Source organism: Ctenopharyngodon idella, chromosome 5 (genome assembly GCF_019924925.1).
Source record: "Ctenopharyngodon idella isolate HZGC_01 chromosome 5, HZGC01, whole genome shotgun sequence".
In the NCBI taxonomy this organism is placed as follows: Eukaryota; Metazoa; Chordata; class Actinopteri; order Cypriniformes; family Xenocyprididae; genus Ctenopharyngodon; species Ctenopharyngodon idella.
The window spans coordinates 41,850,575-41,863,074 of record NC_067224.1 but is presented as its reverse complement, the minus strand read 5'-3'; the positions used below and the strand labels follow the sequence as shown (position 1 = coordinate 41,863,074).

At 40.2% G+C, this 12,500-nt stretch overlaps 1 protein-coding gene across 1 annotated transcript in view; it reads right to left on the bottom strand.

Annotated features, from left to right (window-relative positions):
- dcc (DCC netrin 1 receptor) overlaps positions 1-12,500 on the bottom strand; it is a 155,463-nt gene that overhangs the window by 57,214 nt on the left and 85,749 nt on the right. Inside the window, 3 exon segments of the mRNA XM_051893077.1 lie at positions 817-965; positions 3,951-4,105; positions 4,415-4,571. Of these exon segments, the coding sequence (XP_051749037.1) occupies positions 817-965; positions 3,951-4,105; positions 4,415-4,571 (461 nt within the window).

Sequence of the window (12,500 nt, the reverse complement as noted above, 5' to 3'; positions counted from 1 at the left end):
ATAAAATGTATTATTTATTTATTTATTTATTATTTTACAGTACAATAATATTAATATAATATTTAATAAATAAATAAATAAATTAATAAAATAAATAAACAGTTTTTCAGACTGCATGCATGTAAATAAACACATTGTGTTTCCATTTTGAAACCAGCAGAGCATTTATTTTTATTTTCAACAACTCAACAAATTAAAAGCTATATGGTTTACTGCTTGAAAATTAAGAAATTAAGATGTAAATATTAGTATTTTAATTTTACAGTAAAATAAAATAGTTTAATTTAATTTTTATTAATTTAGCTATTTTTTTTGTTTTATCCTACAATAGTATTATTACAATAAATGTCTTATTTTTAAAAATATTTTTATTTAAAAATACAATAAAATCATAAATATTATTATTTTATAGTCACATTGAATTAGTCGAAAACAGTGGTTTATAAAATGTGGTTTATATAAAATCAAGTAGAAAGAGATTTTTCTCTGTTCACTTCATGATTACTGAAAGAGATTTGAGTTGGAAAAAGCAAACCCAAGTATGAACACTGAAACTTCTCTGATTTTTCCCAAATCGTTCGGTTTTTTGCACTGAAAAAAGTAAAAGTAATATTTTTTTTAATGCAAATGCATCCCCTCCCAAAAATAAAATCACCCGTCACTCTAGAATGATTCATTATTTCGAAATAGAGTTATTCAAGTCATCTAGTGAAAATTCCTTTTCATATCGCAGCTGTATCGTGATGAATCCACTAGTTCAAACATTTGAAGGTTGGCGTGAAGAGCAGACGATATGGATCTCCGGTAGAGCCTCACCTGCTCTTTGCCGGTGGACGTCTCTGTCCAGAGCAGCCGGTAGCTCTGTATGGGGCCGTTGGCGTGAGCGGGAGGATCCCAGGACGCCTGGATGGACGTCGGAGACGCAGCTTCTGCCCGCAGATTCTCCACTGGACCAGGAACCAGAACTGCACAAACACACACAGAATAAATAAAATAAGTTTATTATATATTTAATTTCGGTTAATGTTTATTTTATTCCAAGAAAGGCAATTTTTTATGGTTTTAGTTAATGATAAAAGCCCTGAATATAATACTAATCCATCAGATCAGTCTCAGTGCTGTGAGATGATCCACAGATCAGCAGATAACCGTCTGAATCACGTCTGACAGGAGAGTCTGTATGCAGATGAGCTCCACAGTTAGAACGCTGTTCATAATTCAGCAGCGGAGGAAAGAGCTGAAGAGTGTTTGTCTTTCTGGTGTTTGTGAGGACGAGCTGGAATCTGGACGGAAAGGTCAGACGGCTCAATCTCACCACTCATTCTCCATTAGAAAGGTTAAGAGCTCGAGTGTGTGTGTGTGTGTGTGTGTGTGTGTGTCTCAGCACCTCTGATAATATAATGAGATCTCTCATGCTGCTCTTCTGTGTGACTTCAGGTGGAAACAGTGTTGCCAGATTGGGCAGCTTCCTTCTTTTGATTGGGCATCTGCTGTTTTCCTTCGCTTTTATGTGTAGTCATGTTAATTTAATATATATGAACATGTGTAAACAACAGTATCACAGAAAATTCACCATCTTTCATGTTGGTAAGACGTGATGGCTCATCATGAGTGACGGGGTTTTAGTGTGAATTTGAACGTGTATTTGTATATTCAAGCGATCGCAATGCCAAAGTGGCCTAAATATAAGTTAGACAGTGAAGAGTGGGAGAGTGACTCGACTCTCAAAGCGTGAATTACACCTGTGGTGGGAGATGACTCGAAGCTCTTGGTAAATATGACTGTAACTCTGGAATCAGAGAATGATTTAATCAAAATCGAAAATGGGGCTATACTACTCCTGTCCAGCATCAGGTCATCTTTGAAACCGTCAAGACTCTGGTACTTGAACTACTTTATTAGTTCTGCATTGCGTTCTACAATATGTTCTTCACAAAAGATGTACAGGTGCTGGTCATATAATTAGAATATCATCACTAGAATATGGCACTGTGTGCAGGTGCCAAGTCCTGTTGGAAAATGAAATCTGCATCTCCATAAAGTTGGTCAGCAGCAGGAAGCATGAAGTGCTCTAAAACTTCCTGGTATACGGCTGCGTTGACCTTGGACCTCAGAAAACACAGTGGACCAACACCAGCAGATGACATGGCACCCCAAACCATCACTGACTGTGGAAACTTTACACTGGACCTCAAGCAACGTGGATTGTGTGCCTCTCCTCTCTTCCTCCAGACTCTGGGACCCTGATTTCCAAAGGAAATGCAAAATTTACTTTCATCAGAGAACATAACTTTGGACCACTCAGCAGCAGTCCAGTCCTTTTTGTCTTTAGGCCAGTTGAGATGCTTCTGACGCTGTCTGTTGTTCAAGAGTGGCTTGACACAAGTAATGCGACAGCTGAAACCCATGTCTTGCATACGTCTGTGCGTAGTGGTTCTTGAAGCACTGACTCCAGCTGCAGTCCACTCTTTGTGAATCTCCCCCACATTTTTGAATGGGTTTTGTTTCACAATCCTCTCCAGGGTGTGGTTATCCCTATTGCTTGTACACTTTTTTTCTACCACATCTTTTCCTTCCCTTCGCCTCTCTATTAATGTGCTTGGACACAGAGCTCTGTGAACAGCCAGCCTCTTTTGCAATGACCTTTTGTGTCTTGCCCTCCTTGTGCAAGGTGTCAATGGTCGTCTTTTGGATAACTGTCAAGTCAGCAGTCTTCCCCATGATTGTGTAGCCTACAGAACTAGACTGAGAGACCATTTAAAGGCCTTTGCAGGTGTTTTGAGTTAATTAGCTGATTAGAGTGTGGCACCAGGTGTCTTCAATATTGAACCTTTTCACAATATTCTAATTTTCTAAGATACTGAATTTGGGATTTTCCTTAGTTGTCAGTTATAATCATCAAAATTAAAAGAAATAAACATTTGAAATATATCAGTCTGTGTGTAATGAATGAATATAATCTACAAGTTTCACTTTTTGAATGGAATTAGTGAAATAAATCAACTTTTTGATGATATTCTAATTATATGACCAGCACCTGTACTGTAGTTCTGTCTGAAGTTAAAGCGCAACATAAAGGTAAGTGCATTATTGTTGTTAATTTTTTCTTTCAGATTATTGTTCAGTTTGTATCATTGAACGACACACGTTTGGCTGTCACGGTGTGTGCATGAACGTGTGTGAAAAGCCTGCTAATTACACTGCTTTACAATCACTTTTATTGGGCACTTTTTGCACTTAAATTGGCTTATTCTTACTGCTGACATTGAATATGATTTTTCCAAGGGATAAAATCATCAGTTAATTTCTTGATTGTCATTTCGACAGTTTCTACCTGGATATTTTAGTCATATTTATCAATTCTCTTTGATATATTTCCCCTGTACTGATCCAATGAGAAACTGATTTATTTTTATTTTATTTTGTTATCATTATTCCGTTTTAAGAAGATAAAAATGGCCCTTATCAACCTTGACTGACATGTCAATAAAATTGTATATTTTGTAAGTCAAAGTTTTGGGCGGGTTTTTGTGAGCTTTTGAGCTGGAAATCATCCAATCTGGCAACACTGGATGGAAACTAAAGCATTATGGGACATTTCAGACATCCGCACTGGATTGTTGACATTGACAAATGATATAAGATATTAAGTCTTGTTTTCTGGAAACAATAACAAATATCTGGCAAAGGGGTCAGTAAAATAATCTTAATTCAAAGTGAAAGCATTATTATTTTACTGACTCCACTGACAGATATTTGTTCTTGTTTTAAACACACTTCATTTTGATATATTTTTCAGAAAACAAGACGTATTGTCATGTTGCTTATCAAGTAAATATATTTTGATTTAAGAAGACAAAAATAGATTTTTTTTTTGTTTTTTTGCAGTGTTCACCATAAGAACTTTACGGTTCATTTTCAGTGATCAGGTGATGTTCTCAGGTACTCACGCTCGGGCTGTGTGGACAGTCGGATGGCCTCTGAACTCTCTCCGGGCCCCTGCTCGTTGAACGCGATGACTCTGAAGGAGTACGTGGTCTCCGGTCGGAGATTGCTGACCGTCAGCTGCAGACTCTCGGCCTCCGTGACGTTAATGGATCGCTCCCTGCGGCACACGCAGACACGCTCAGAAAAACTAGAACGGTTTTCAAACAGGTTTTCTGATCGCTCCCACAATATTCCACAACACACATCATTGGGTGAGTCCGTGTCATTTATATACTGTCATTTCTTCTCTTCTCTGATGATGAGGGCGGGGCAACCTGTCACTCACATGAGAGCCACCAATAGCAAACCACAACCATCCAATCAATTCCCCACAGACAAAATCAAGCCCCGCCCTACATTTGTTCTTGTTTGTGAAGCGTTTCACTCAGATATACGGTGCAACTTCGATTTCGATTTCAACACGTACCTGTTGATTCCCTCCTCGGAGAAAAAGACTCCGTACGTCAGGATGGTTCCACGCATCTCCTCCGGCGGGCGCCATCCGAGGCGCACGAAGCGGCTGGACACGAGGACGGGGGCCACGTCACGGGGAGCGGAGGGGAGGACGCCTGAGCTCGGGGTAACTGGTGGGGGAGGAGAGGAGTAAGTCAAAGAGGAAGTGCGGGGCAACGGGGGCTGAGAAGGCTGAGGGGGCGGGGCGGTGGGCGTGGCCTCTGTGACCGGGGAGGAACAGAGAGGGAGGGGCATGAGGGAAGAGGTGGGGCGTGTGAGGGGAGGGGCGGAACATAACAGAACGAGAGGAGTGTGATCAATGGAATGAGAAGATAAGGAAAGAAAACACAAACAAACAGAAGACATCAGGAAGAAAAGAAAAGAGAGCGATAAGGAAGATCACAGCATCAGAGATCAGGGCAGCAGTAAAACACAGAATTAACACACACACACACACACGATTACACAGCAGCCGTGAGTCAGAATGAGATGAAAGCGAGATTAGAAAGAGACTGCAACTAAAGGCCCTGATATACGAGTGAAATCAAAGAACGAACTGGTGTGACGTCATTTCAAACATAATCGCCTTTGAACCGCCGTTGGTCCATGAAGCGATTACCTAATAGGTAGGTGTGGCTCGGAGAGAGTAATTAAGAGTATTAATCTGAAAGTAGATGAGAGTAAAACACAAACACTTTATAGTAGAAACTGAAGCTGTAATTCTAACTGAAAGAGAGTTTTCATGTAAAGCTGCTGCTATAAAGCGATCTATTGTATAAATATATGCAGAGCTGCTGCAAACATGATCAGATGCTTTCTGAGCTGCTGCTTTCTCATTTGTATTGTGTTTACACTAAAAAAAAGGACTTTCACTGTTGTTTCACCCAAACCATCCTTGTTCACATTACTTAAAAACTAACTCCATGATAACATGAATAACAACTCCATGAATAACAACTTTATTCAACAATCTCTTCCCTGTCGTTATCCTTACGCAGGTGAAGCACAGTGAAAGCTTCCGTGTTTACGTCCGAACGCTGGCTCAGTATTGGCCGAAGCTGATCACGTGATCAGCACGACACATGCGTGTGATGCTGACGCAGGAGCCGGCCAATAATGAGTCGGCGTTCTGATGTAGAACCTGAAGCGCTGGACGTAAACAACGTATGAGAATGACACAGAAGAGAAGAGATTGTTGAATAAAGTCATTATTTTTGTTTTGTTTTTGCGCACAAAAAGTATTCTCGTCTCTTCATAACATTAAGGTTGAACCACTGCAGTCACATGACGATGTCTTTAGTACCTTTCTGGACCTTGAAAGTGTTGATTATATTGCTGTCTATGGATGAGTCTCTCGGATTTCATCAAAAATATCTTAATTTGTGTTCTGAAGATGAACGAAGGTCTTACGGGTGTGGAACGACATGAGGGTGAGTAATTAATGACAGAAATTTCATTTTTGGGTGAACGAACCCTTTAAATAAAGTAAACTGCACATATAAATATTATGTAACAGAGATTTGTATTTACTCAAAGAAATTTGGTCAGCTTTACTTGAATTTATTTTGTTCATACAACAAAATTATTATTTTGTACAAATAAAGTTGTGTGGAACCACTTGACACTGCTTTTTTAAGTAAATCGAGCAATTCATTTTTTATTTGAGTGTATTTTGTTATTGAGAGGAAAGCGTGCAGCACATATTTACATATTCATCTAAATGTGGGCGGAGTCAGGATGTTCGTTAACAGTATAATCACTGCAGAGGTGTTTCAGACTCTTCTTCCTCCTGAGTGAAGAATGAAGAAGGACTTTGAGTATATCAGGGCCTTAAAACACACATTTAATGAACAGAACAGCATCTTTCCGGATGAAATAAACAAGCAGGAACATGGAGGCCGGTTCTGTCAGACTGAAGCCGTGACTGTAGAGCGACTCGTGTGGATCAGGACAAGAGTGACATCCGTCCCTGTGTGTGTGTGAGTGTGTGTGTGATAGTGATTTCACAGTTCTGATGAGGTTCTCTCAATGTCATACAGCACATTCACACTCACAAACACACACACTCTCACCTGGGAATTACTGTTATACTATTACACGCACACAAACACACACACACAAACACACACACACACGTTGAGTTTTCGTGTTTTATGGGGACGCTCCACAGATGTGTGTTATTTTAGTGCCTCATTACAAGCACATGATCATTCTGACCACAGAGCCTCATCTGAGCTCATTTAACCGCTGGAGCTCCACACCGCTCCGCACAAAAGACGCTGAGGATCGTGTGCGTCATCGCCAGCGCCTGCCGCATTAGTCTCTGTGGTGGAGACGACGCTCTGGTGATTTTCTACAGCTAAGCAGACAATGTTCCCTAAAGACGCTGTAGTTTGAGGTGAGTAAGAACATCAGGCCTTTCAGAAAGGATTTGCATCACAGTGAGAACTGAAACACAAGAGCAAATGTGACTCTGGTCAGCAGGTAAGAACACCGGGTGACCGGCTTCACAGTTTACTATAGTACAACCGCATTTTAGTGTCAGATAACCCGCTTATACCGACTTTTCCTTCATATTGAGCTGTGGAAGAGTTTAACTTCACTGTTTGCTTTATTTAAATCAACATTTACATCAATCCTATATGTTGTTTAATATTAAAATTTGATCAGAAATACAGTAAAAACAGTGAAATATTATTCCAGTGTAAATCAGCTGTTTTCTATGTGAATATATAGTAAAGTGTAATTTATTCCTCTGAATTTTCAGCATCATTACTCCAGTCTTCAGTGTCACATGATCCTTCAGAAATCATTCTGATATGATGATTTGATGCTCAAGAAACTTTATGATTATTATCAGTGTTGAAAACAGTTGTACAATTTATTTTTCAGGATTCTTTGATGAATAGAACGTTCAAAAGAACAGCATTTATTTGAAATAGAATCTTTTGTAACATTATAAATGTCTTTACTGTCACTTTTGATCAATTTAATGCATCCTTGATGAATATTAATTTCTTTGCAAAAAATAAAAACCTTATTTTTATGGTAGTACACATACTAGCTCACACATCAGCACAGAATGTGATAATATTTCATCTACATGAGTCGTTTATCCGGATGCGAGCGGATGCCACAAATCAAGCAGTGATCAGGTGAGATCCGGCAGGAACGGAGGAGAAACACGCTGCTTCCCAAACCACATCCCTCTGAACATCACGCAGACGCAGGAGGATGATTCATGAACAGAGAAGATGAACAGACCAGATAATACTCTAATCACAGGCAAACACTCTCAAAATATAATACATGATCCTCATGCAGCAAACACAGACAGTGTGAAAGAGACACGGCTGATATCAAACTGTGAAGACAACACTGCTTCATCACATGGACTCTTTATCCATCACATCTGAGTCTGACAGAAGAACTCCTGCTGCATCTCTGTGAACTGACATCACACTGAAAAACATCATGTGTTCTGACTCCATTGGCAGATATTTGTTCTTGTTTTAAACACAAACTCACTTCATTTTGACATTTTTCATTAATCAAGTCTTAATATCTTCAGTCATTTCTCTTCTCCAGTAAATGTATATTGATTTAAGAATGTTTAGATATTTGTGCTGGAAAACAAGACAGAAACATGTTGGTGGTCATTTGTACATTTACAGTAAACAATCACTCTACTCAGTGATCCTAAATAAATAATACAGCGCACGTTTGTTTACTCCGAAGAGCTGCTCACACCTCATCTTGACCTCTGTTTCAACCACTACAAGGCTGAAAACTGAACATCAGCCAAACGTCAAATGCAGCTTCTACTGAATCCATTTCCAGGTGAACTTCATGACCCGAATCCCACTGAGACATTCACACACACACACACACACACACACTGCTAAACACAAAGCAAACACTTCTGTGCATCTCAAGGGTTTAATGCATCACGTTCACCTTCATCTGAACAGCATCATGTGAGCGTCGCCTCTGCTTCATCACACACACACACACACACACACACACACACACACACACACACACACTCTTCTGTGCACTCAACAAAATGCTTTTTCATTTGAAACCAAGATTATCAGAGTACATTTTACAAGAAAATACTACTTCAGTCTTTCTACTTCAAAATGTGTTGCTTTCTGTTTCTTTGTCACTATTTGTGAAATTTACTAGCAATTTTTGAGTAAAAAATGTTTCAAAGTAACCAGAATTGATGTGATAAGATTCCAGCAACAAGCAGTTTGTCTGTCCACACCAGACACGACACGACTATAAGACACGACAAAATCCATTTAAAAAAAAATCACAGTCAAAGAGCGTGTGGACAGAGTCTCTCTACAAGCGCACTGCACTCGTAACCAATCACAAACAACAGCCAATCAGAAGAGTGTATGGGCGGAGTCTCTTTGCAAATGCACTGCACTCGCAACCAAATCAATAAAAAAAATCACAGCCAATCAGAAGAGCGTGTGGGCGGAGTCTCTGCAAGTGCACTGCACTTGCAACCAAATCAATCACAAACAACAGCCAATCAGAAGAGCGTGTGGGCGGAGTCTCCCTGGAAGCGCACTGCACTCGCAACCAAATCAATCAAAAAAAATCACAGCCAATCAGAAGAGTGTGTGGGCGGAGTCTCCCTGGAAGCGCACTGCACTCGCAACCAAATCAATCAAAAAAAATCACAGCCAATCAGAAGAGCGTGTGGGCGGAGTCTCTCTGCAAGTACACTCGCAACCAAATCAATCACAAACAAAAGCCAATCAGAAGAGCGTGTGGGCGGAGTCTCTCTGCAAGTACACTCGCAACCAAATCAATCACAAACAGCAGCCAATCAGAAGAGCGTGTGGGCGGAGTCTCCCTGGAAGCGCACTGCACTCGCAACCAAATCAATCAAAAAAAATCACAGCCAATCAGAAGAGCGTGTGGGCGGAGTCTCTCTGCAAGTACACTAACAGACATCTAATTAATAAATTTTACACCATTTTAACATTATTAAAAATACATACTGAGCGACTGAAACAATATTTGTTAAAAAACACACTTGTTTGTTCACAGTTTGAACGTTCTTGTTTCCTTTCACTTACTTTCAAGATCTGAGGTGAATTATGGCTTTCAGTACAACTATAAATCATATTCAGACTCACATTAAATTCTTTTAACAATAAATAAAGCACATAATCAGTACTTGAGATGATCATTGTCTTTGTATGTTGTTGTTCCAGCAGAGATCAACGTCGTAGAAACAGAAACCGTTTCTAAAACAGAATCTCCAGTCGCTCGTCGCGTATCGCTGTAGGACAAACACTGATCAGCATATAAAAGATTCGCTTTATCGCGTCACGTCTGCTCACGGACACAAATGTTTTCAGTGTGTATCACTCACTCCTGCTCGTGTTGATAATTCTGAAACTGAAGGTGACGCTCGCAGTAACGTGATGTTGAGCGATCATGTTTGCTTTGTACAGCACTTACAATCTGAAACACAATCTATTCTCTTTCCAATTTTTGTGCCGACATTCATCTTCCTGCTGAAACACAGGCTCCGTTTCTGAAGTGTTTCTGTGCCACAGATATAAAGCGTCCTCTGATCAATATGTGCACAGAAGCATTAGGATGAGATGGACAATATTTCCCTTCCTCCGTGCAAACACAGGCCCGAGGCTTTATAAAGGTGCGCCGCGGCTCCATTTATAACTGCAGGACGGTCATTAGAGAGCCGAGAGATCCATCTAGAAGGACATGTTTGGATCTAACGCTCCTCCATTTCAGTCCAGACTGAATTCTTCGCCTCCAGATATCAGAAGACCATCAGGAAGACAAATAAAACACGACTCGCCGTCGCAGTCACTCACGTTCCCGGGTCAAAGGCTTTTGTTGGTTTTCTGGACCGTACGGATGTGTTTTGTCAAGCGTGCGGGACGGTTGTGTCAGTCATGATGGATGCGGCACAATCCCATCAAACCACTGGAGAAATTCAACATCAGATGCATTGACTGGCAAAATATTTACTGTATATATTAGAGGTTGGCATTAAGATCTTAAAATACACACAGACATGAAGACAGTTAATTCGCAGCTTACTGTACATCTAGTCTGTAGAAACAGGTGAGTGTAAACCAGCGCTTCTGTTCATCAGTTCATCGATGAATCCTCGTCATCTGCACACTCTTTCATCACTCTTATGAGACGATTCCATTTCACGTCCACGTCAGTCACAGAGATCGACAGACAGAGAGAAAGAAAGACGCCCGTCTCTAATTTACACAATAATAATAATTTGCCAGCTCAAGCATGCAGATAATCGGATGAGCGTCTGATTGAAAGCTTTAGCGAGGCGTGAACACATCTATGACTGATGTCTCATGACAAACTCACTCACACAAAGCCTTATTTCCATCTTACTGACATAAAGACCTCTGCAGATAAACGCTGCATTGTTCAGGCATCACAAAACGCAGGTTCGTTTCTGAAAAGCTGAAATATATAAGACATAAACCGTATGACCTGACGTCGCTCCCTCGGCTTCGGTGTGAACCGCATGGCTTAACTCGTGCCTTATAAAACACTCTCGGTTTTCATCTCACATTATTTCCTTCAAAAGCAGTGATGCTTTACACTGACAAAAAATAGGGATAGAAGCAATTTTTACTCAGAAATTGCTAGTAAATTTCACAAAAAAATACAAATGAATGACAAGTAATGCATTGAATTTAACATGATATTTTGAAGTAGAAAAACTGAAATAGTATTTTCTTGTAAAACTCACTCCACACTGCAAAAAACATGTTCTTCCTCAGTGTTTCTGTCTTGTTTTCCAGCACAAATATCTAAACATTCTTAAATCAAGATACATTTACTGGAGAAGAGAAATGACTGAAGATATTAAGACTTGATTAATGAAAAAAAAAATGCATCAAAATGAAGTGAGTTTGTGCTTAAAACAAGAACAAATATCTGCAAATGGAGTCAGAAAATAAACTTAATTCAAAGAGAAAACAAGATTATTTTTCTGACTCCATTGGCAGATATTTGTATTTGTACTGGAAAACAACACAAAACACTGAGGAAGAACATCATTTTTGAGAAATCATTTTCTGCAGGTGACATGCGTTCACGTCAAGCCAACGCTCCACAACTGATAATGATATCACAATTTAATCTTTCACAGTCCGTCTGTGCAGGTTTGTGGTCTGACATGCGGAAGCACGTCTCCAAAACTGTCAGAAGGAATCTGATTCATCTGCGCAGACCTCCGGCGAACGAGTAAACGGAGGAAAACGTGGCCATCGCTTCCAAACCCTGGAGTCGTAGAGCGGCCGCCGTCAGAGGATTGAGCTGTACGAACCTCCTAAAGCACTACTGTGTTTATTTCGTCAAACCTGACAGAAAACCACATGGTGAGGAGCAGCGCGTGACTGAACGCTCAATGAACAAGACAAACACACACCAGAAACAACTCTGGGACTGAATTTACAGACAAATCAAAATCTACAGGTCAGTCTCTAGTTTAATTACTGAGTGTGTCAAAATAATTATTTGATGCCACTAACATGCTGTTACTGCAAAAAATGTTCTTCACACACACACACACACACACACACACACACACACACACACACACACACACACCACACACACACTTCAGTACAGAACCTGAATGATGATGATGATGATGATGATGGAGCTCAAGCTCCTCTAGTGATCCTGCAATCTCTTCAGTGGAAATAAGACAATCAACCCTCAATCATCCAGAAACGAGCACAATAATCCAGTGTTTACAGATGTTTGTCTGCAGCTAATGAATAACCTGTCCGCTCACATCAGGAGCTTCAGAACATCCTCAAATCCACAAAACTCCTGAGTTTACTCCAGTTCATCTCTCTGTTTGCTTGAGTCACAATGTTAAAATTGCAACTGTTTTGACTGGTTTACCTGCAGACAAGCGCATGTCATTATCTCCTCCAGATCGGGTCCGGTTCTTCATTAGAGCGAGTGTTGTTGAGCAGAAAGCTGCGGCTCATAATGAAGCAGACACACAAACACAG